The sequence below is a fragment of the Aspergillus mulundensis genome (genome assembly GCF_003369625.1).
Source record: "Aspergillus mulundensis strain DSM 5745 chromosome Unknown scaffold_18, whole genome shotgun sequence".
In the NCBI taxonomy this organism is placed as follows: Eukaryota; Fungi; Ascomycota; class Eurotiomycetes; order Eurotiales; family Aspergillaceae; genus Aspergillus; species Aspergillus mulundensis.
The window spans coordinates 214,723-235,949 of NW_020797906.1; the positions used below are offsets into that span (position 1 = coordinate 214,723).

The 21,227-nt window shown below is 35.2% G+C and overlaps 4 protein-coding genes across 4 annotated transcripts; 2 read left to right on the top strand and 2 right to left on the bottom strand.

Moving 5' to 3' along the window:
- Positions 1–132: 132 nt before the first annotated feature.
- On the bottom strand, positions 133–480 carry DSM5745_11058 (uncharacterized protein; the record flags this gene model as incomplete). Its single annotated transcript, XM_026753074.1, has 2 exons — positions 133–293; positions 342–480. The coding sequence occupies 2 exons, from the start codon at positions 478–480 to the stop codon at positions 133–135; spliced, it is 300 nt and encodes a 99-aa protein (XP_026598397.1).
- A 433-nt stretch (positions 481–913) lies between these two features.
- On the bottom strand, positions 914–2,058 carry DSM5745_11059 (putative JmjC domain protein; the record flags this gene model as incomplete). The annotated part of the gene is made up of 3 exons (XM_026753075.1): positions 914–984; positions 1,040–1,055; positions 1,102–2,058. The coding sequence occupies 3 exons, from the start codon at positions 2,056–2,058 to the stop codon at positions 914–916; spliced, it is 1,044 nt and encodes a 347-aa protein (XP_026598398.1).
- A 748-nt stretch (positions 2,059–2,806) lies between these two features.
- Positions 2,807–5,283, top strand: DSM5745_11060 (transcription factor domain-containing protein; the record flags this gene model as incomplete). Its single annotated transcript, XM_026753076.1, has 6 exons — positions 2,807–2,964; positions 3,016–3,092; positions 3,143–3,188; positions 3,244–3,979; positions 4,026–4,271; positions 4,318–5,283. 6 exons carry the CDS (start codon positions 2,807–2,809, stop codon positions 5,281–5,283), a joined length of 2,229 nt encoding a protein of 742 aa, XP_026598399.1.
- A 917-nt stretch (positions 5,284–6,200) lies between these two features.
- On the top strand, positions 6,201–7,298 carry DSM5745_11061 (casein kinase II subunit beta; the record flags this gene model as incomplete). The annotated part of the gene is made up of 1 exon (XM_026753077.1): positions 6,201–7,298. One exon carries the CDS (start codon positions 6,201–6,203, stop codon positions 7,296–7,298), a length of 1,098 nt encoding a protein of 365 aa, XP_026598400.1.
- Between the last annotated feature and the right edge of the window lie 13,929 nt (positions 7,299–21,227).

The following is a 21,227-nucleotide window of genomic DNA, read 5'->3' on the forward strand; positions in this document are numbered from 1 at the left end:
CATCCAGCCATTGTATTCATCATATACAGGTCTCGTAAAGTCACCACGCTTGCTTGCAATAACCATATCACAATTCATAATCCACGCGCTCTAGCATCCCCATTACCCTTGCAACAGGTACCTATATCCCACTTAATCCGCCTCCCCCCCTTCTTGTGTCTGACCGAGAGCTTGCCCCTGAGCCTTCAACTTGTCCATCCGCTCCTTATTCCTCTTACCCAGAACCCTCAGCGTATTCCGCCTCTCGATCTCCGTCATCTGCGCCCAATTCGCGATCCGCGCAAGCGTGCCATCTGTGTTAACGACTAGCGGGCCAAGGTGGTCTAACTTCACTCCATCACCGTTGACATCGAGTTGAGTGGTATCAGAAGCGAAGGATGCGTCGGGGAGTGCGAGGATGGGTTTCTTTTCAAAGCTCTGATCTTGCTCCTGGTTCTTGGGTTGTGATTGTTGTTCTGGGATGGAGTGCTGTGCGGACATTGTGGAGTAGTAGTGTGATGTTTTCGCGAGAGTTGCGTAGGAGTAGAGGTTTGTTGCGTGGCACTGAGCGAAGAGGTGTGATACGGGAGATTGGGATTTCGTTAGGGTGTTTGAGATAGTTATTTGTGAGGTTGATGTTGTTGTCGCTGTCGCTGTTCGGAGACCTAGCAGGAGGTTGAGGATGGTTGTTGCACGGGACATGCGCATGTTATGGCTTCTTTAATTCGGGGATATGATGAGTGTTGGGTCGAACTCGTGGTTGGGATGATGCAGGTGATCAAGATGGAGAAAGATGCTGTTCTGGAATTTTCTCCGCGGTGTCGGCCGGAGCTTGGACGTTCTAGAAGTGGGCAGAATCATGCACAGACGAATGGCGAACGATGCCTCAAGACCTGAGCTATTGAGAAGTTGGAATTTACCTTCTATTATAAAGCTACTTCAGATTTACAATTTTGATATTATTTATGGCTGCTGCAGAGACCAGATGCGATGTTATGTGGACGGCTATAAACTCAGATTCCGATATGTAATAGTTCAGCCTATGATCGGTCTGACTAACGGAACCACCAATTGACCTGGCAATATCAGCATGGCTACTACTGCGCGAGACAAACAACTTACTGAGGCCGTTACGCTTTCACCCATCCCCTTGATACTATGCCACCATCCTTTAGGGATGAATAGCCCATCGCCCGCCTCTAGCTCTGCCTCAAACCCTTCGTAGGCTTGTCCGGATGCATTCTTCACATTATTCCAAACAGCTTGTTCTAGCAAAGCCCTCTCCCGCCCCTGCATCATCTCCTCGCCCCGGAAAGTAGCCGCCTCTCTACCCCCGCTTCGGCCCAGCTGCCCTTGCACATACGAGAAAACTACCTGCCCGGCTCGCGGCGGTAGCAGCCGCACGGTCTTGTGTCCGGCAAGTTGGACAAACAAGTTGGGGTTCGGATCTCGGTGCAGAGGCGTGTAGGTTGGAGGATATCCGATCCAAATATTTGTATCATAGACATCGCCCTTCCCCGCTGTCGCTACTATTGGAGGCGTTGGGAAATCGTCGCGGAGGACTTGCGGAAGGTCAAGGAGTTGGCATTGCGCCAGGTATAGACGAGACTGGGCGTGCGATGAAGATTCAGCCTCGCGGATCCATCGGAGGAAGAGACTTAGCGGCGCGTGGAACTTGCGGAAGCTAAGTTCTGGATCGCTGCTCTCTATATTTTCGGAGTTCGATACGGATTGCTGCGATTGCGTGAGCTCCAGAGGAACGAGAGCCTCTGCGCCGTGCGCCGCCAGGTATTCGGTGTTCAGCTGCGAGGTGTTCTCCGTTGTGGAGTGGTGAAACCACCGCTCAAAGGCGGGAAGGTCGCCAAAGGATCGGCGTGGAAGAAGGGCAGGTTGCTCTGGGATAAAGTATCCCTCGCGAAATGCGTCTATGTTGGCATCTTGGAGGACCTCTAGGTGCTTGTAGTGGGAACGCGCGGAAGAATTGAGACCTCTGAGTTGACTGGAATGGGAGATGACTGCTGATGGCCATTGAGCTCGGACCCGAGCATTAGCGAAGATAAGCCATCTCTGGAGTTTCATTAGACAGCCGGCGTGCTTGTTGCGAGTCGTTGAAGGGATGGAATAATGAGGTAGATTGGCAAATTGAAGTTGGTCGATCCGGAGTTGGGTTTGAGGGCACGTGCTTCAGCACACCCCATATCTCCACATGCAGCATAAAACTTCAGAAGTCCATGGGTCCTGGGACGTGCTGGACTGCTGGTAAATTAATTGCAGAACAGGGCATTATGGTTATGAATCTCGGATTCCAACTTTAATCAATAGAATATGCAATTTCGTCCTGTGGGTAATGTATACCTATGTCATGGAGTAGCCCTGAATATGCGTCCATACTTCTGACCTCTTCGGACCCCAAAAAGCAATATTACTATATGGGACCTAGTCTCCATATGCATCATAGATATAGTTATAGACATACTACACTACAATTTAGTCAACGCGCGGAATAGACTATAGTCCATAGACATATTAGCAGAAGGCAGACACACTTTGATAGTTGGGGTCGTATATAGAGCCCAGCGTATTGCAGCTTACGCATGCTAGAGTCTAAAAGTAATTTGTTATATCCCAGCTGTTATTATTAGAGCAGCCGAAAGGAACGAGATGTCAGAGCTATATCCGGAGCGAGCACGCACCAGGGTGGATCTGGGGAGCGGACCTACCCCGCTGCGAGCAAGACCAAGTTGAACCAACCGTGGAATATCTCCGCACTTTCTCTTGACCTCCTACACGCCACCCCCGGATCAAATCATCCGAGCTGGACTGCAGTATGGACTCAGAACCGCCCCAGCTCGATGCCACCCGATCGCAGACCTCTCCCGGAGAACAAACAGACGCTCCGGCTGTTGACAGTGCAAAGAGGAAGGCGGAATTAGCCCCGGCCGGGCAGACGCGCTCAAAGAGAAATCGGTACATATCCATCGCCTGGTATGGCCCCTCCCCTCAACTCCTTTGCAGCTTTAGCTAAGAGGTCTCTAGCAATGAATGCAAGCGAAGGAAGATCAAATGTAATGGAAATCAGCCATGCAACCGATGCGGCCATCTCAAGCTAGAATGTTCGTCCCCGTCGAGATGATTGCTTGGTCCAACCGCTGACCAAACTCAGGCCGATACGCACCAAACTGTTGCAATAACAACTTCAAGGACTCCGAGTATGCTCTCTCAGCATTAATTACGGCGCTGCAACTAACAAAGAGGCTCATATAGGGAGTTTCGATCAATGAAAAATCAGATCTCCTCTCTGCAGGATCAAGTAACTAGCCTCTTCAGCAATATCAGTGAACTGCGCGCGCAAAGGACCAGCTTTGATACGCCATCCTTTGACAACTTCTCCCGTGATGGCTCACACATCTTTACGCCCATGCATCCTCCAACAGGCAAGCCTCGCCTGAAGCACGCTCGGTTTCATGGTCCTACCAGCTCGGCATTCAACTTTGACGTTGCTCGATCAAGCCTTCAACATATGGGCATTGCGCCTGTTGAAGAAGCCATACCAGATGATCTGACCACAGCCCATGCTACACCGGCGGGGTCACCTCCTCCTGTAGCAGCACTTAGTCAACCCATGCACCCGTCAAAAGACCCTATCTGGGCAATCAAGAAAGACGAAGCGTTACGGTTATGTCGGGTGTACGAGGAGGAGATTGGTATCATGTATCCACTTGTCGACATCGATCACGTCATCCAGCAAGTCACTTTACTTTATACCTTTATGGAGGCGGCAATGCGAACTGGACTCATGCACCGGGGTCTGGCAGGTGCAGATGGCCTTGAAGATGATAGCACGAGTTTGATCAAGCTCATCCTTGCTACTACCCTCATTGTTGAAGGTGGCGGGCGAAGCGAGCTCGGCCGACGGCTATATATGAATGTGAAGCCGGTTGTTGAGTCCAAGATATGGGATACGCTAGACGTCAAAACTATTCAGCTCTTAGGACTAATGGTTAGTATAATTTATCTTACTGTATAGACTCCCACTGATTGAACAGGCAACATATCACTTTCATACGGACGAGGATGCCTTGGCCTATCGGATCATCGGTGTGGCCTCCCGCATGTGCCTTGAGATGGGACTACATAGAAGGGACGCGCTGGCCAAGTACTTCCCTGATGAAGCACAGTGGCCAGAGATCGTCAGAATATTCTGGTCGATTTACTCTTTGGACCGACGGTGGAGTTTTGGTACGGGGTTGCCGTTCTCAATCCACGATGAGGATATAGACCAAATGGAACCGGTAAGATATCTCAACCTTCCTCAGTCGCTTTACTTATAGATCATAGGATCCATCATTACAGTACTTGCGTTGCATGATCACGTATAATCGCATCAGCTCGAAGGTTTGGTACTCCGGCTTGGGCTCAGATGGAGCAACAGACATACGTCGAGATGAGATCGGATACTTGGACTATCAGGTCCTTCAGTGGTATAAGCAGATCCCGGATTCTCTCAAGTTTTATCCGGCCGAATCCCCGAGGCAGGGTGAAACGGCAAGCCGAGGCATTCGAAGGTTGCGCATACTGTTGTATCTGCGTATGAATCAACTGCGGACTCTGATCTATCGGCCAGTTCTGCATTCAGCTGCTAGTATTGCCGAAGATAAGGGACATGCTCAGACGGTAGTGGATGTCGCTAAGGACACGGTTCGTATTCTCACCAGACTAAATCAAACCTCCGATATATACCGCACACAACAGATTACCTTCAATTACTTCCTCGTTGCCGCCTTGGCTGTTCTGTTCCTGGCCGTCTGTCATGCACCAAATGAGTTTAATCGCCAGGTACGGGACGAGTTCTACTTGGCGCTAGATCTTGTCAACGGATTCAGCACAAAGTCATATGTATCGAAACGCCTATGGAAGACAATCAAAGGCCTCAGACAAATTGGCGAGAGACTGGGCGTTCTTGCGCGGCCTTATGGACCAGACGTTAATGACCCGCACTCATCGGCGGCTGTTGCAATGGCTGGCTTGGCTGGCCATCCAATGGAAGATCTGTCAGTTTACGGGACTTTGAATGGGGTGGGTGAACTGGGCAATAGCCCTTTGAATGGGCTACAGATGAGCCATGAGCTCACAGCGCTGTTTGAGGCTGTGGGGGGCTTTGGAAACTTTATGGGCCCGACCACAGCCGATGGGATGAATGGTTTTATCGGTCACGAAGGTGAGCTTCAGAATACTGGAGAAGGACTGTCAGGCGTGCTGGGTGACGAAGGGGAATTTGCACGCGTGATACGCGACCTTTTCTGATCTACTACGACTGATGCTACTTGTACTGTGTTTTGGCAAGATACCCATTTTTCGCAACTTATTCGCTCAGGCTGTATAGTTCGTAGTACTGTCAGGCAGCAATCGAGCCCGAGGCATATAATATCACGTGATCGACCAGCCTCTTGCTCCTTGCCCTCTGGTAGTGTCTCAGCTGCTCATTCACTCCTCAGCAACACATCTCTGATGGCAATTTGAGTAATCAGTCTTCCTAATCTCGTCCATGTCCCAATTAGGCGACACTCTTGCATCTCCTTTGACATTATCGTGTCACACTCAACGTTGCCCACCGCCCCACGAGGCTAATTCGGAGGTCCGTCCAACCTCCGTCGATCGATCGCCTCACCAACCCGCAACGAAAAAATTCACCCCTCAACACACGTCTATCGCGCCCTTCCGTTAGATACCCGGAATTGAAGAAGTTGTATCTCCGGGCTTCTCTTTGTGTGGATTTTCGATCAGTGCTTAGTTCTGAGGTAGTTTAGCGGAGTATCGCGTCAACGCTCAGCCATCGCACAACAGCACCGGTCCCGCACATTGACATGACCCCTCGGCTTATCAGGAGGACACCATCACTCTTCTGACCGCACCAAGCCTGGCCCGCGATCATTTTCTCCGCTCTCTTCTATCAGACTTCTTCTTGCTCTCTTGCATCTCGATCTTCCCTGCTTAGATTAGGGTAGAGGAGAATCTGGAGTTCGAGACTCGTGGAAACAGGCTGTTGGTCTCCTGGTCTCCCACGGAGCGCTACTCGGCTTGATTTGTCGATTTTCTGATTGAATTCCAGCACCGTGTCGAGAGAAGTAGGCTCGGCGTTGGCCGACGGCCTCGATAGGCTGGATCTGAGTCAACTGTCTGAATCAACACCGTCCTCAACTGTCCCTTCCGACTCTTTCGATATGTCGTCGTCCGATGGCGCCCCGGAGTCATGGATCTCCTCGTTTTGTCAGCTCATGGGCCACGAGTTTTTCGCGGAGGTTTCAGAGGACTTTATCGAAGACGACTTCAACCTGACTGGGTTGCAGTCCCAGGTGCCGATGTACAAAGAAGCGTTGGAGATGATTTTGGACGTGGAACCGGAAGAGGACGAAGATGAAGAGGAGGACGAGGACGAGGACGAAGACGAGGACGAGATACTCGGTGATGAAAAACCGCCCGGCTATCGAAGAGAACGCAGGCACACGAGGGTTGCAAGCGATTTGAGTGTGATTGAGAGCTCGGCAGAGCTGCTCTACGGTTTGATCCACCAACGGTACATTACCTCACGGCCCGGCATCCAGCAGATGCTGGAGAAGTACGAGCTGCAGCATTTCGGCGTCTGCCCGCGAGTGTACTGTAATGGATGCAGAGTGCTCCCCGTGGGCCGTTCCGACACGCCAGGCCAAGAGACCGTGAAACTCTTCTGCCCAAGTTGCCAGGATCTTTATACGCCCCCCAACAGCCGCTTCCACTCGGTTGATGGTGCCTTCTTCGGCACCACATTCGGTTGCTTATTCTTCATGACGTTCCCGGATCTGGAGATCGGACCTCGTTTCGATGCTCCCTTATCTACTCTCTCACCGACGCGCTCAGCCTCTTTCCCCTCGACTGCCACAACTACGACCACTACTTCAGCGGGTACGAGCAACCAGGCCACATCTGACATACCTCGTCCTGTGTATCCGATAGAGCTCAATGGCATGCGGACAGTCAACTTCTGCCCCGGTCTGGGAGAAGGCAGATTGTACGAGTCGCGCATCTACGGTTTCCGAGTTTCAGAGCGATCGAGGTCTGGTCCACGCATGAAGTGGTTGCGAATGAAGCCGGCAGATATCCTTGAGCTGGACGAGATGTCTTACTTCAAGACGTTACAAAATCACGATGATGACGGGGACGCAGATATGGGAGAGGACAAGGCGCAAAATGCTGACTCAGCTATTGCTCAACGGAAGAAGGCTCCGATGCGGCGGCGACGGTACAACCCAGATCAAATGAACATAAACGGGGTGGAGGGGTGATTCATTCGTTGCTTCGAGTACTGCATCATGTCTACATACCGTTTTCTTCCTTGCAGGTTAACTACGAACACAGTTCTATTCTGCATCCCCTTTCTTTTCATGCTACTTTCTCCAGTCCAGTGTTTTGTGCTTTCAAACCGCATCGAGGCGTCTTGCGTCAACTTTAACCATAATCAATACATGAGCAGAAACCTGGCACAGAGCGCAAATATCATGGACGTAAACCATATGCGATTTTGGTCACATCTTCCATTGTTGTATATTATGCATGGGGCAGATTATCCCTCCGTTCTTTCCACTACGCCTCACATGAGTATCCTCGTAGCCGTCTGATGTTGATCAGGAAGCTGAACAGCCTACCGAGGCGAGGTGAGTAGTACCTTCCCAGACGCAGACGGGCACATTCGCGGGCTCCTGTCATCCAGAATAACCTTCACTATCTTCTGGTGTTCCCACGCCCAAGAAAGCATCTCCTGCTGCATTAAGTGCTTGCATTTCCCATTACCCTCGTCTGACCCAAGAGCACTAGTTGACCTCAATACATGGGCATCGCTGTATTGAGACTTGGACGAGGTTACACGATACGCTGGCGCAGATTGAGCGCAGACAGGCACAGTCCCTGCTTGGTTGGCAACTCTCATGGCGTATGTCATGGCGTCCTACTTGATTTGCCCAATACCCGCTGCGTTGCACATCATCGCCAATGGCTGACTGAGCTGTATTTGTTGTTGCTCGAGTTCAAGTAGCCAGAATCTACATGCAGAAAGACGTGAATCAGACACTTGATCTCGCAAGCAGGATAGAGAAGGTGCCAGCTGAGGCAAAGGCAAAGCTCGACAACAATCCAACTTCGTCCAAACTTTCACACGTCTCTAACAGCGGTTGCTGATATCATAATCGAGTCCTTGACTCGTTTAACCGGACGAGAATGGGCATACTGTTGTAAACTTCTTTTGAAGCTTTGTTTCAGTGAACAAGGAAGTCTTTCATACTTGTTGCAGTTTTGGGCAGCACCAGCAAGATTGTATCTGGTGAAGTGTTGTTCCATACTGCCATCTATCAGTCTTGGAGTTGCAAATATATTAACGCAAGGAATTTGATCTCGAGGTCAAGGGTTGCTGCGCGAGGATGATGAAATATAAATTTGCACTAATCTCAAGACCACTGTGTGCTACTTTCTATAGATTGTGTCCATCTGCGACAAAGAAGCCCGGCCATGCTCAACAAGCCTTGGGCAATGGTATGAACAGTACAGCCAATACAAGTTTGAAAAGGCAGGCCCAGTACAATTAAAAGACATTTCTCAACACTGGACTGTTTATTATAAACAATGTGCGTTGTGTTTTGAACCTCTGTCGCCGCCTTGGTGCAGGATTTTGGCCATGGCCCATCAGGCTAGGACTTGCAAAAGTACCATCGCCCTTGTGGTAGTAGGTTTCATAGCCGTGGCAGTTCCGTTAGCACAGACACAATTAGCAGCCATTATTGACGCAAGATCAAACTTAACCAAGCTAGATAAAGCGATTATCGCTGGGCAGCCGGGCAAATCCTCTGTTGGTCCCACGAGGCTGAGGCTCACTTGTTACTGGGACGCTCGCATTATCACGCCAACAATTGGTCTTTACCCCCTTGATGGCTGTACTTGGTACGGAATAGGCTATGGACATTCTTGGCCCAACCTTCCCCCGCGATGCGTGCGTATTATGCTGCGGAGCACAGTCCGGTCTGAGCCGTGTCCACTGTCCATTCATTCACGAAAGGCAGACAACACGTCGCTGTGTGCCTGGGCCCTGACCTGGAGTCTGGTGTCTGGTGTCTGAAATCTAGCATCTTTTTGACATGATAGTCGAAGGGCGATCTCCATGACCTTGGCGATGGGAAAGGGGGTCCAGCTCGGCGCTCGCAAGATAATTCCGTCAGTGTGGGCTGAAGTAAGCCATAATCTTCAGGCTGGCTGACGGGTGATCACTTCCATCCACCGTGCTTAATCTCTGTTTCTCCCCCCGTCCATCGGGTTCCTCGGATTATACGAGCCAGCAAGTCACAACCCTCCAAACAAAGCTCGGGTTTCGCCGGCCCCGTTCGGCCCCAGCGTCCATTTCCATTCTTTGACAGAGGCCATCCTGGACGCGCGATCAAATGACCGATCATTATTGATCAACAATTCATCTAAACGGCATAATTCAAAGCTCCGTTCCGCAATACTACTCCGACACAAATTCAAGGGCAGAGGCCCAGACGGAGCCGGAATGTTTGGGGCTTGCCGATCAGACTCCCACGCTTTCAATTGTGATTGTTATTCATGAATCCACGCCTCGCGCCATGGCTTGATAAGCCTTGGTCTCTTGACCGGCTGGCTTCCTCCGAGCCTCAAGGTTGGGGTCTGGAACTAGCCTACGGAGTAGTCTACCTGTCATTATTGATTACTCTTCTCAGCTCAGCACCTAATTTCTACCTACGTGACTGATCTGCGAGCTCGGGCTTGACGTCTGTGGCTGTGATCAGGGAGAAGTATGCGCGTTCGCAAGCTCGTCAGCCTGAGATGCTGCACAATCGCCCAGTTAGGTATTTGACAGCGCCAGCTGCACCTGGGCACAGAACTCCGTACTCCGTAAACGTATACTGCAAAGTATTCGCATAGGGCAAGATGCGTTACGGCACGCCCGAGGCGCAGCATCGCGTTGGCGTTCGCGTTCCCAAGCGAAACCCCTGCCGCAGTTTACAGCACAGCAATAGGCACAGCAATAGGCTATTAGTATCACACCCTCGTGCGCGGACGCGAACGCGAGCGTAGAGTCCGAGTCCGACCCCGACCCGACACTAGGCAGCCGATTAGAAATCATTATATTAATATCAGTTATGATGATTAGCATATTATTGCCAATCATTCATGAAACTTCGACGGCGCGAGCCCTGGGGCTGGAATCCTGGACAAGGCTGGAACCTGGGCTTCAGAATGCTGAAACAAACGGGGACGAGCCTGGGCGACGAACTCAATACCCGAATAAGTTAATGCCACGCTGCCGGGATTATACGAGCTGCGGCCGCCCCTTCCTTAGCCTGATTTCCATTGTCCGCGGCAGTCTAGTCAGGGACTCAGGGCTCTGAATCTGGAGCCTGGAGTCATCTATTATGGGAGCGCGTATTCTGGCGACAGACCCACCGGCTCCAAGGGCCACCATGCCTAAAAGGGACTATATTCGCATTTATATAATAATATATATATAAACTATAATAATACTTTTATAAAGTATTAAAGGCCTTTGCAAAATATACTTTAAAATTACTAAGTTATATAATAAGGTACAGGTATATTAATTTATATAAAAAACCTTATATAAATTAATATACCCGTACCTTATTAGTAAACTTAATAAAAAAGACCTTTAAGAACTTATTTTAAAGTTATTTTAAGGCATAGTAAACACGTTTTTTAACTATAGCTTAGTATTAAATTTGCAGCAAAGCTTTAACACGCTGGTACTTAAATTTTTATAGGAAATTATATATAAATTAAAGTATTTATATTTATAAAGCTTTTTAGTTTATTTATAAAATATTAGGCTAAAAATAAGGCTGCTAACGCACTAGTACTTAAATTTTTATAGGGAATTATATATAATTTAAAGTACTTATATTTATAAAGCTATTTAGAGGTTTATCCACGTGGTGTTTAGCTAAAAATAAGGCTATTAATATATTAGTAAGGCTATTAACATGCTAGTACTTGGTTTTTTATAAAAAATTATATATAATTTAAAGTACTTATATTTATAAAGCTATTTGGAGGTCTATTCGCGTGGTGTTTAGCTAAAAATAAGGCTATTAATATATTAGTAAGGCTATTAGCATGTTAATAAGGCTGTTAATATACTAGTACTTAATTTTTTATAAAAAATTATATATAATTTAAAGTACCTATATTTATAAAGCTATTTAAAAATCTATTTACATGGTGTTTAGCTAAAAATAAGGCTGTTAGCATATTAGTAAGGTTATTAACATGTTAATAAGGTTATTAACATGCTAGTACTTGGTTTTTTATAAAAAATTATATATAATTTAAAGTACCTATATTTATAAAGCTATTTAAAGGTCTATCCACGTGGTATTTAACTAAAAATAAGGTTATTAATATGTTAGTAAGGCTATTAACATGCTAGTACTTTATTTTTTATAAAAAATTATATATAAATTAAAGTACCTGTATTTGTAAAGCTATTTAAAGGTTTATTTGTTATCACCACTATGGTGTTGTAACTGCGCAGTGTTGCAATAACGCAATCCGGCGGCCTGAGGCCACCTAATAAAGAAACTTTAGCACTAATCTAACCACGCGCTAAGGCGGCGGTTAATTATATAATATATAAAATATTAAGTTTAACTTAAAATTTTAACTTAAAAAATTAGTAATTAGTTTTTACTATAAATATATAACACTTTTTTATTATAGTAATTTATATTTTTTTAAGCTTAGTATAGTATATAAAAGCGCCTTATAGTTTTAATTACTCTTTTTTTTAAGAAAAAACCTATTTTATATAATAGCTAAGTAGTAAACTTAATTTTAGGGGCTAGTAAATAAAGCTTTAAAAAAGTAATTATAAATCCTAACTTAATAACTAACTAACATGCCTAAAAAAAAATTTATAAACTTTTAACTAAAAAAACCTTAGGGCACCCCTGTAAATAAAAACTAAATTATATAAAAAATATTAAAATATAAAATATTTACTTAGGAATATAAAAATAAAAGTAATAAAAAAACTACCAAGAAACTATAGGTAATATTAAATATAATTTTAGTAAAAAAAAAGGAATTACAGGAACAAGAACACCATAAAAAAAAAAAATATTAATAAATCCATGCCTAAATTAAAAAGGCACGCTAGTAAATTATAATAATTAAAGCTAATTAATAAATATATAATACCCTTATTTAATTTATTAAATAATTAATAATTTCCTATTAAATAGACTTTAATACCCTTATAAATCTTAAAAAAACTATTATAAAATTAATTATAATAGTAGCTGCGCGCCTTAAAAAGGATTTTTTAAAAAAATTATTATTTATAAAATTATATTAAGCAAATAATATTAAGGAATTTAATAATTAAAAATTAAATATAAAAACATACTTTAAAACCTTTTTAACCTATTATTTTAATAATAGTTATAAAATATCTTAGTTTATTAAATTTTTAGTAAAAGACCGCTAATATAAATAGTTTAATATTTATAAGGTAAAACCTATATTTACCTAAAAAAAATTTCTTAATATTTTAGTTAAAATAATTAATAATAAAACAGTGCTTATTAATAATTTACTTATTAAATAAGGTAATATAAAATAGTAATTATAGTAAATTATTAAGCAATTTATATAATTACTAAATTAAATTAAAAAATACTTATTTTATAAATATAAGGATAACCAGCGTAAAGGGCACCTATATTAAAAAATCCTAAAAAATATATAAAAAAAATTCCTTATTTATAAATACTAAGAACTAAAATACTATAAAAACTACGTATTATATTTAACTAGTATTAAAAATAACATGCCTGGATAAAAAAAAACTATTATAAAAAAAAATAAGAATTTTTAAATTAAATATATACTAGGTTATTAATAATAAAAGTTAAAGTGCTATTTACCTTTAAAAAAGGTGTAAAAGTAAACACTAGCATAAAATAACCTAGTAATTTAAGTAATTACTTATTTATAAAAAAGCTATACCTAGGTAAATACCTAAACTATAATTACACTAGGTATTTTAAATAATATTACTAGTTACCAGGCGGAGGTTAAAAAAAAAAAGCGCTTTTATAATAGTAACCCTTAAGTAAATTTAATAATATAAAAAATATAAAACCCTAAAGCTTTACATAGTACAAGCTTTAAAGATTTATATAAAATAAAAAAGTACACCGCGGGCCTGGGTAATTTAGGTAAAAATAAAAAAAAAAATAAAAAATAATAATATATAAAAGTTCTTATTAACTTTAAAATAAAAGTAAATTTTATAAACTAGTACTAGGCAAAGTCTTACCTTATATAAAATAAAAAATTAGCTTATAAAGTATATATAATTAATAGCTATATAATAATATTTTATAAAAAATATATACTTATAGTTTATACCAGAGATTTTACGCGTAATATATAATATTATTAGTAAAACTTTAAAACTATTAATATTAATAGTTATAATATAATTTTAGGGTTCCCGTGGCTTTTAGCCATAATACCTATTTTAAACTAGTATACTAGTAATTAAATATATAATTAAAAAGTAAAATATAATTTTAAATACTTGTAATATATAATAATAATATAAAAATATACTATAAAAATTACTACAAAAGTTAAAGTACTTTTAATATAAATTTTTAAGCAAGGAGACCATGTTATAATATACCTTAATAAGGTAAAAATTAAAAAAATCCTGCTACTTAAATAATACTATAAATACATAAATATATTTTTTAAAATAAAGGCAAATATTCTTATATTTTACTACTTATATAATTATATAATTAAGTTATAACCTAGTACTAAGCCTTTAAGCAAGTATATTTATTTATTATTTTTAAAAAAGCTTAAGGTCTTACGTGAATATATTAAAAAAGCCCTAAAAAAAATTAAATATATTTATTAAAAAGCCCTGCGGGAGCTCTAGTATTATTTATACTAAAAAAAAATAATAACCTATATTTTTATATTAATTACCAAGGCCTAAATACTATTATAATTAAAAATATATACCCTTTATTATTACTTAACATAATTTTTAATTATTTAAAAATAAAAAAGATTTTTATATAGCTTAATTTATATAATATATACCACAGGCTCTAAATTTATAAAAAAAATAAGTAAAAAATAGTGTTTAAAACACGCTTTAGGCTTTATAAATACTAAATTATACTTTTTAAATTAGTAAATACACTAGTAATATTTTAATTTTATATAAACCATGCCCTAGCTAGGCTAATTAATATAATTTATATTACTTACTTAAATAATATTATTATCTTTTTAAAAAATAAAAAGAAATATAAATAACATGTGTAAATAATTTTTAAGAAATTATGTAATTTTAAGCTATATACAAAAGTTAGTAAATACTTATTTTATATTAAAAAAATTAACTTTTTAGGCTTTATTATAATTACTAATAAAATTAAAATAAAATTAAAAAGGGTTTAAACTATTACAGAATAGCCAATGCTAAAAAATATAAAAAAAATAGTATTTTTTTTAGGATTTTATAATTTTTACTAAAAATTTATTAAAAACTATAGCTAAGTTATAGTAGCGCTGTTTAACCTTATAAAAATTAACATGGTTATAAAATACCTATTAAAAAAAAAGTATTAAAGGTATTTAATATACTATGCCTAAGGTTCACGGAGTGGCCCTTATTAAAATACTTTAATTTAAAATTATATATGTAGTTATAAACCAATACCTTGGGGTATATTATTATTAAAATATTATTTTAACTAGTAAAAAATATATAATAATATTTTATTACCTTTTAGTCTTATAAATTAAAAAATATAAAAACCTATTATAAAACCTATAACTTTAAAATGCTTGTAATTATAAAATACTTCCAAGTTTAAAAATACTACCTTAAAAAAAACAAGTTCCTTATTAAGGTGCTTATAAACCATAATAATTTATAATAGTTTATAATAACCAAGGATTTAATATAAAAACAAGTGTAATAGGCTAAGAAGCTTATAATTTTTAACTTTATTATTAAGTACTATCCAGGGGCAAAAAACCTAATAAATACTTTAAGTAAAAAAGTAGATTATATCCCTAAAAAAAAAAAAAAGCTATAGGTAGAACAGTTTTTTATAAATTATAAAAGTAATTAAATAACTAAATACCACTACACCCTAAATTTAAGTTATAAATTAATATATAAGTAGTTATGGTTAACAAAAACCAGCATGTAAATAAATTATAATTAAGTATTAAAAAACTACTATAAGTAGCCCAAGATTATAATAAAAAGTTTAAGAAAATAAAAAATAATCTTATAAATTTAAAACATGCAAAGAATTTTAAGTATTAAAAAATAATAAATAATAGTTTATTATATTTTAAAAATTAAATTTATATACTAAAGTTAGTGGTACTATATAAAAAAATTATAAAAGTAAATTATAATAAACCCCAAGGCGGACACTAAGGTATTAATATTATTATTATAAATATTTTATAAAGGTACTACTAGCTAAATATAACCAAATATATTAAAAAGCATGTTAAAAAATATAATAAATACTAATAAATTACGGTTTATAAATATAAATTATATAAACTTTTAAAATTACTAAATTTACCAAAAGTGCCTGTAAAATAAATTAGCATAAATTTTATTACTAAATTACCACCCACAAAGTATAATAAGTATGTATATAATATTATTTTAGTGGTAGTTAAAATATATACTAAATTTATATAATATATTTCTTGCTTAAAAAGTATTAACATAAAATAACTTATAAATACCCTTATAAATAACATTTTTTGCTTTATTAATATACTAAAAAACATGGTTAGTAATTATAAAAGTTTTTTTTATTAATATATTTTAGGCCACGCTAAGCCACTACCTAGGTGTAAAATAAAAACTATTTATTATATATTACCCGTAAATAAATAGCTAAACTAAGAGGTAAAATTAAGTTTTTAAGCATTATTTTTATGCCTATATTAACTAGTATTAAAATAATTAGTTATACTAAATTAAAATAACGTAATTTATAAATAATAATATATATAAATAATTTATAGGTTACACACTTACTAAGGCCCTTATAAACCTAAAAGCTATTATATATATTAATATTAAGGGACCAGAGCATGTATTAAATATTAAACTTTAAAAAGCTATAAAATTTAAAAAAATTTATGTAAAGCTAAAAAAGTAATTATAAAAATTAAAAAAGGTAATAGCCATGTAGTATAATAAAAAGTATAAAAAAATAAATTTTAAAGTTAATAACTATATTATATTATATATAAAAAATATTAAGTTTACAAGGCTAAACTATAAATTAAGTAAAATACTTATTAGCCTATTTTTAATAATTATAAAATAAAAAAGGTAATTATATAAGCTGCTGCTCCTACTAAATATATACTAGTTATATAATATTTTTTATATTATACTTTTAAAACCTTACTAAGGTAATTTATTTTAAGCGCTAAATATTAGTCCTATACTAGTAAATAGTAAAAAAAATACTTTATTAAAAAGATTTTTAATATTTATAAATATAAAAGCAAGGTATAATACCTTATAAAATAATAAGGTTAAAATAACATAAAAAATAATATATAAGAGCTAAAGGCCTATATAGCTAAAACTATAGCACTTAATAAGTTTAAGTAATCTTATAAAAATAAATTATAAAGGGTAAAAAAAGGTATACTTAGAAGTTTACTTTTTACAAGCTATAAGTAATTATAAAAAAAAAAGCATGTTTTATTTTTATTAATTAGCGGCGCCCGCAGGGCCTTTAGCAAAAAAAAAAATAAAATAAAATAAAAAATAAAATAAAATAAAAAATAAAACTTAAATAAGTACCTAGGCGGCGCGGCGCGCAAAACCTTAAATACCTAATATAAAAATAATACCTAGTAGGGCACTAACACTAACCCCTAATATAAAAGCTAACTAAATAATAACCTTAAATAGCACCGTAGCGTAATAAATACTAAATTAAAAAAAATATAAATTTATAATAAAGTTAGTAATATAATATAAGGTAAATTAAATATATAAATATATAATAAGCGGCTAAAGCCACGCTAGTATAAAGGGTAAAGGTAGCTATTAAGGTAGTGGTGGTAAATAGCCTAAAGGCATAAATAAAAACTATATATAGTATTAATATAAATAATATTAGTAAAGTATAATTATAACTTACAAGTAATAATATTATTACAAACCACACAGGCACTAATTAAAAAAAATTTTAAACTAAATATTAATATAATTAAATTAATAAAAAGGGTAACTATACCTATAGTTACAGTGGCCTAAATAATTATAAAAAAAATATTATAGGCTTTTTTTAATACTATAATATTTATATTTTTTTATAAATTATTATTATTAACATATATAATATTATATAGGCCTAAAACCTAAAATAATTTTAGCTAAATTATAATTATATTAAATATAATATACTCCGCCAGGGTCCTATGGTTATTTTTATAGTAATTATATTTTTTACCCGCGGGCTTAATATATTTAAAATACTAGATTATTACCCACGCATAAAAATAGTAATTAATTTTTTAGGTAATAAAAAGCATGTATTAAAAATAATAAGCCTAAAATAAATTAAGGGGTAATAAAGTAAGGGGGGCTAGGGCAGGCACTAAGGGAGCCAGGGCTAGGGCTAAAAGTTATATTAAAAATATAAAAAAAATAATAATAATAAAGTTAATAGCAGGGGCGGCAGCGCGAGCGTGATAAAAATAAATAATTTTAAAAAATATATTAGTAATTAATATTATAAAGCATAGGCAGGGAAATATAATCCTTATATATTAAGGGTAAAATAAAAAGTAAAGGCTAAAATTAAGGCTTAACTATTATAATAAAAAAATATAAAATAAAATATTATAATAAGCTAAATAATTATTAATAATAATACCTAAAGCGCAACATAAGATTATATTAAATATTAAAGTAAAAAAAATATAAAGTAAAGGGCAAACATGAAAGACCTTAAAAAATAAAATAAGGTTAAAAATATATAATATAATAAAGGCTATAATAAAGGTAAACCATGTTTAATTTAGCTGCTAAAAATAATTTTAAAAATATAAAAATAAGAAGAATTAAATGCAAGAAGCTTATTAACTAAATTAAAAAGGTAAATATATAATAAAATAAAAAAAAAAATAAATAAAAGGCTAACACGGTAACACGTTAATAGCTAAAATAAAATAACTATATATTATAAATAACTACTAAAAGTATTAAAAAAAGCATAAAAATAAGGAGATTTAGCCATTTAAAACTTAAAGCCTTATTATAAAAATTAAGTATAAAATAAAATAAAATATACAGGCCTAATAATATTAACATGTGGTTAATATTACTAAAATAAATAATACCATGCTTAAAAAGCATAAAAAAAAGTAAATATAAAATATTTTAACTTTAAAAATATAATTAAATAATTAAAAAGTAATAAAAATATAATAAAAAAGGTGTATACTTACAGGAGCCATCTTGCTTTAAATATTAAAAAAATTTAAAAAAAAAAAGAAAAAAAGATTACAAGGGTGCTTTAATATTAAAACTAAAATACTATATTTAGCTACCGCAGGCAGTAATATTATATTTAAACTTAATAATAAAATAAGGTAATTAAATTAATTTTTTACCCTTAATTTTAAATATAAATTATATATAAACTATAATACTTTATAAACCTAAAAATAGCTTATTTTATAGCGCTTAATAAAATTTATAATTTAAATTACTTTTTATAAAAAAAAATATAAATTTATGGATTGCAAGGGCGCGATTACTTAAAAAAAAAAAGTATTATTATTATTATTATGGTATTATAATTATATAATATTATAATAATATAATCTAGCGGCCTAAGGCTACTTAATAAAAAAATTTTAATACTAATTTAACCGCGCGCCAAGGCGGTGGTTAGTTATATAATATATAAAATATAAAGTTTAACTTAAAACTCTAACTTAAAGAATTAGTAATTAGTTCCTACTATAAATACACAACGCTTTCCTATTGCGGTAATTCACGTTCTCCTAAGCTCAGCGCAGTATATAAAAGCGCCTCACATTATTAGTATAAAATTTAGCTTGGTAAGTAAAGGGCTTACCTAGTTAGGGTATATAAAAAAATACATGCCTGGTTTTATTATAGCTTTTATTTATATAAAGATTTTTATATAAAATATAGCTTTATTTAAATAAAGCATGTGAACCTTACATGCTACTTTTATAATTATATTTTTAACTTTGCAGGCTTGTAGCGCCACAAAATTATAATAAAAATTAAAATAAAGTAAAAATACTAAAAAAGCGCCTTTAAGTTAGCTTATATAAGTTTTTTTAGTATTTAAATTTATAAAGTTCTGGAGTTATTTACTGTTTTAGTAAATAGTTAATATTTAATAATAAAATATATATTTAAATATAATGGTAGTTAACTCTAGAACTTTAATAAATTTTTTTAAATTATAAATATTTGTAAGACCGACAAGTCTCGAAGATCTCTACTAATAATAAAGATATTAATAAAGGAATCTAACTAATAAAAATAGAGTATTTTAAACCCTGTTAGATAATATTAAAAAAGTTACTTAAAAATCTTAAAAAAGGCTGGCCTTAAGGCCACTTTTATAAACCTTTAAGCTATGCTTAAGCTATTTTTAATTAAAAAGTAAATATAGGTTTAAATACTTTATATATAGGTTTTTACCCTAGCTTATACTTAGGGCCTACCCTAGCCTTACTTAATTAATAGTTAAAATTTTAAATACTAATAACCTAGTTAAGTTATATAGCCTAATATAATAATAAGAAATACTAAGCCTTAATGGCCTAAGGCTAAAGCTTAGGTACTAACTTTAAATTAATAGTAAATTAGCTTTAGTAATATTAAATAAAAAAATATTAGCCTTAATAATTTTTYTTTTTTTTAATTAAAAGGTTGTCCGCGACCCGCCGCTAAATTAAAAAAAAATAATAATAAAACGCCACTATTATTATTAATATTAACACTAAACACAGCTTTATTATTACTATTCTTAATTTTATTAAAGTATTATTTAATATATTAAATTTAGTGTTTTATTCTTATTATTTATAGCGCTTTAAATAAAATATAATATTTATTTATAATTAAAAGGGAAAAGGCGGTGCTTTAATAATACCTGGTATAAAAGTATAAATTATAATATAGTTTATAGTTTTATAAACTCCTAAATTTATTAAACTTTTTACTAAATAAAAAGTTACCCTTTTTTTATTATAGCTAAAAAAAAGCCCTTTTAAGTGCTGCCCTGGCTTCCTAGCAAGTAAAAAAAAAGCGCCTGGTTATAATTATAGTAATTTAAAATACCCTTATTTTTACTTTTTATACTCCTATTATGGTATAGTTATAAAACCTTTTTAATATAATATTTTTACTAACTTTAAAAGCCCTTAATATCCCTAATTTTTTTTTTATACTAGTTCCCCGTTGGTTTTAAAAACTTTAATTTTAATTAGTTTTTAGGCGGTAATAACTAATATAACTTATATTTAATAGGCACCTTTAAAAATATATAGCAAGGTTATGGGTAATAATTTAGTAAGTTTTTTTTACTTTAATAACTACTAACTAGTAGCGCTCCGCCGGCGCTTTACTAAATATATTAACTTTTAATTTTATAATAGCTACCTTATTATTTAACTATAGCCCTTATATTTTTTAGCTTGCCTTTTCCTGCTTTACCTAGCACTATACTAGCCTTTACCTTTATTAATATTTTTATTATAAGTTTTATACTACTACCCCCTTAAGCTTTTTTTCTTCTAGCCTTTAGCCTTTTTTTTTATATAAATATATTTTATTTTTAACTAGTTTGCTAGTAAAATAACTTTAATATAAATATTAGCTAATAAAAAATAAGTTTGCTTGCGGTGTGTAAAGTATATTTAGGTATATAAAAATAATAAGTTAATTAATAGCCTTAATAACTATATTTATTTAGCCCCCGGGCGTAATTACTTTTATTATATTTATAATAAAGGTACATGCCTTCCCCTGCTATTTTATATAAAAAAAAATATTATTTTTTTATAATAAATAAACCCTAGTAACTATAATAAATACCTTTATTACTAAAACATGTTTA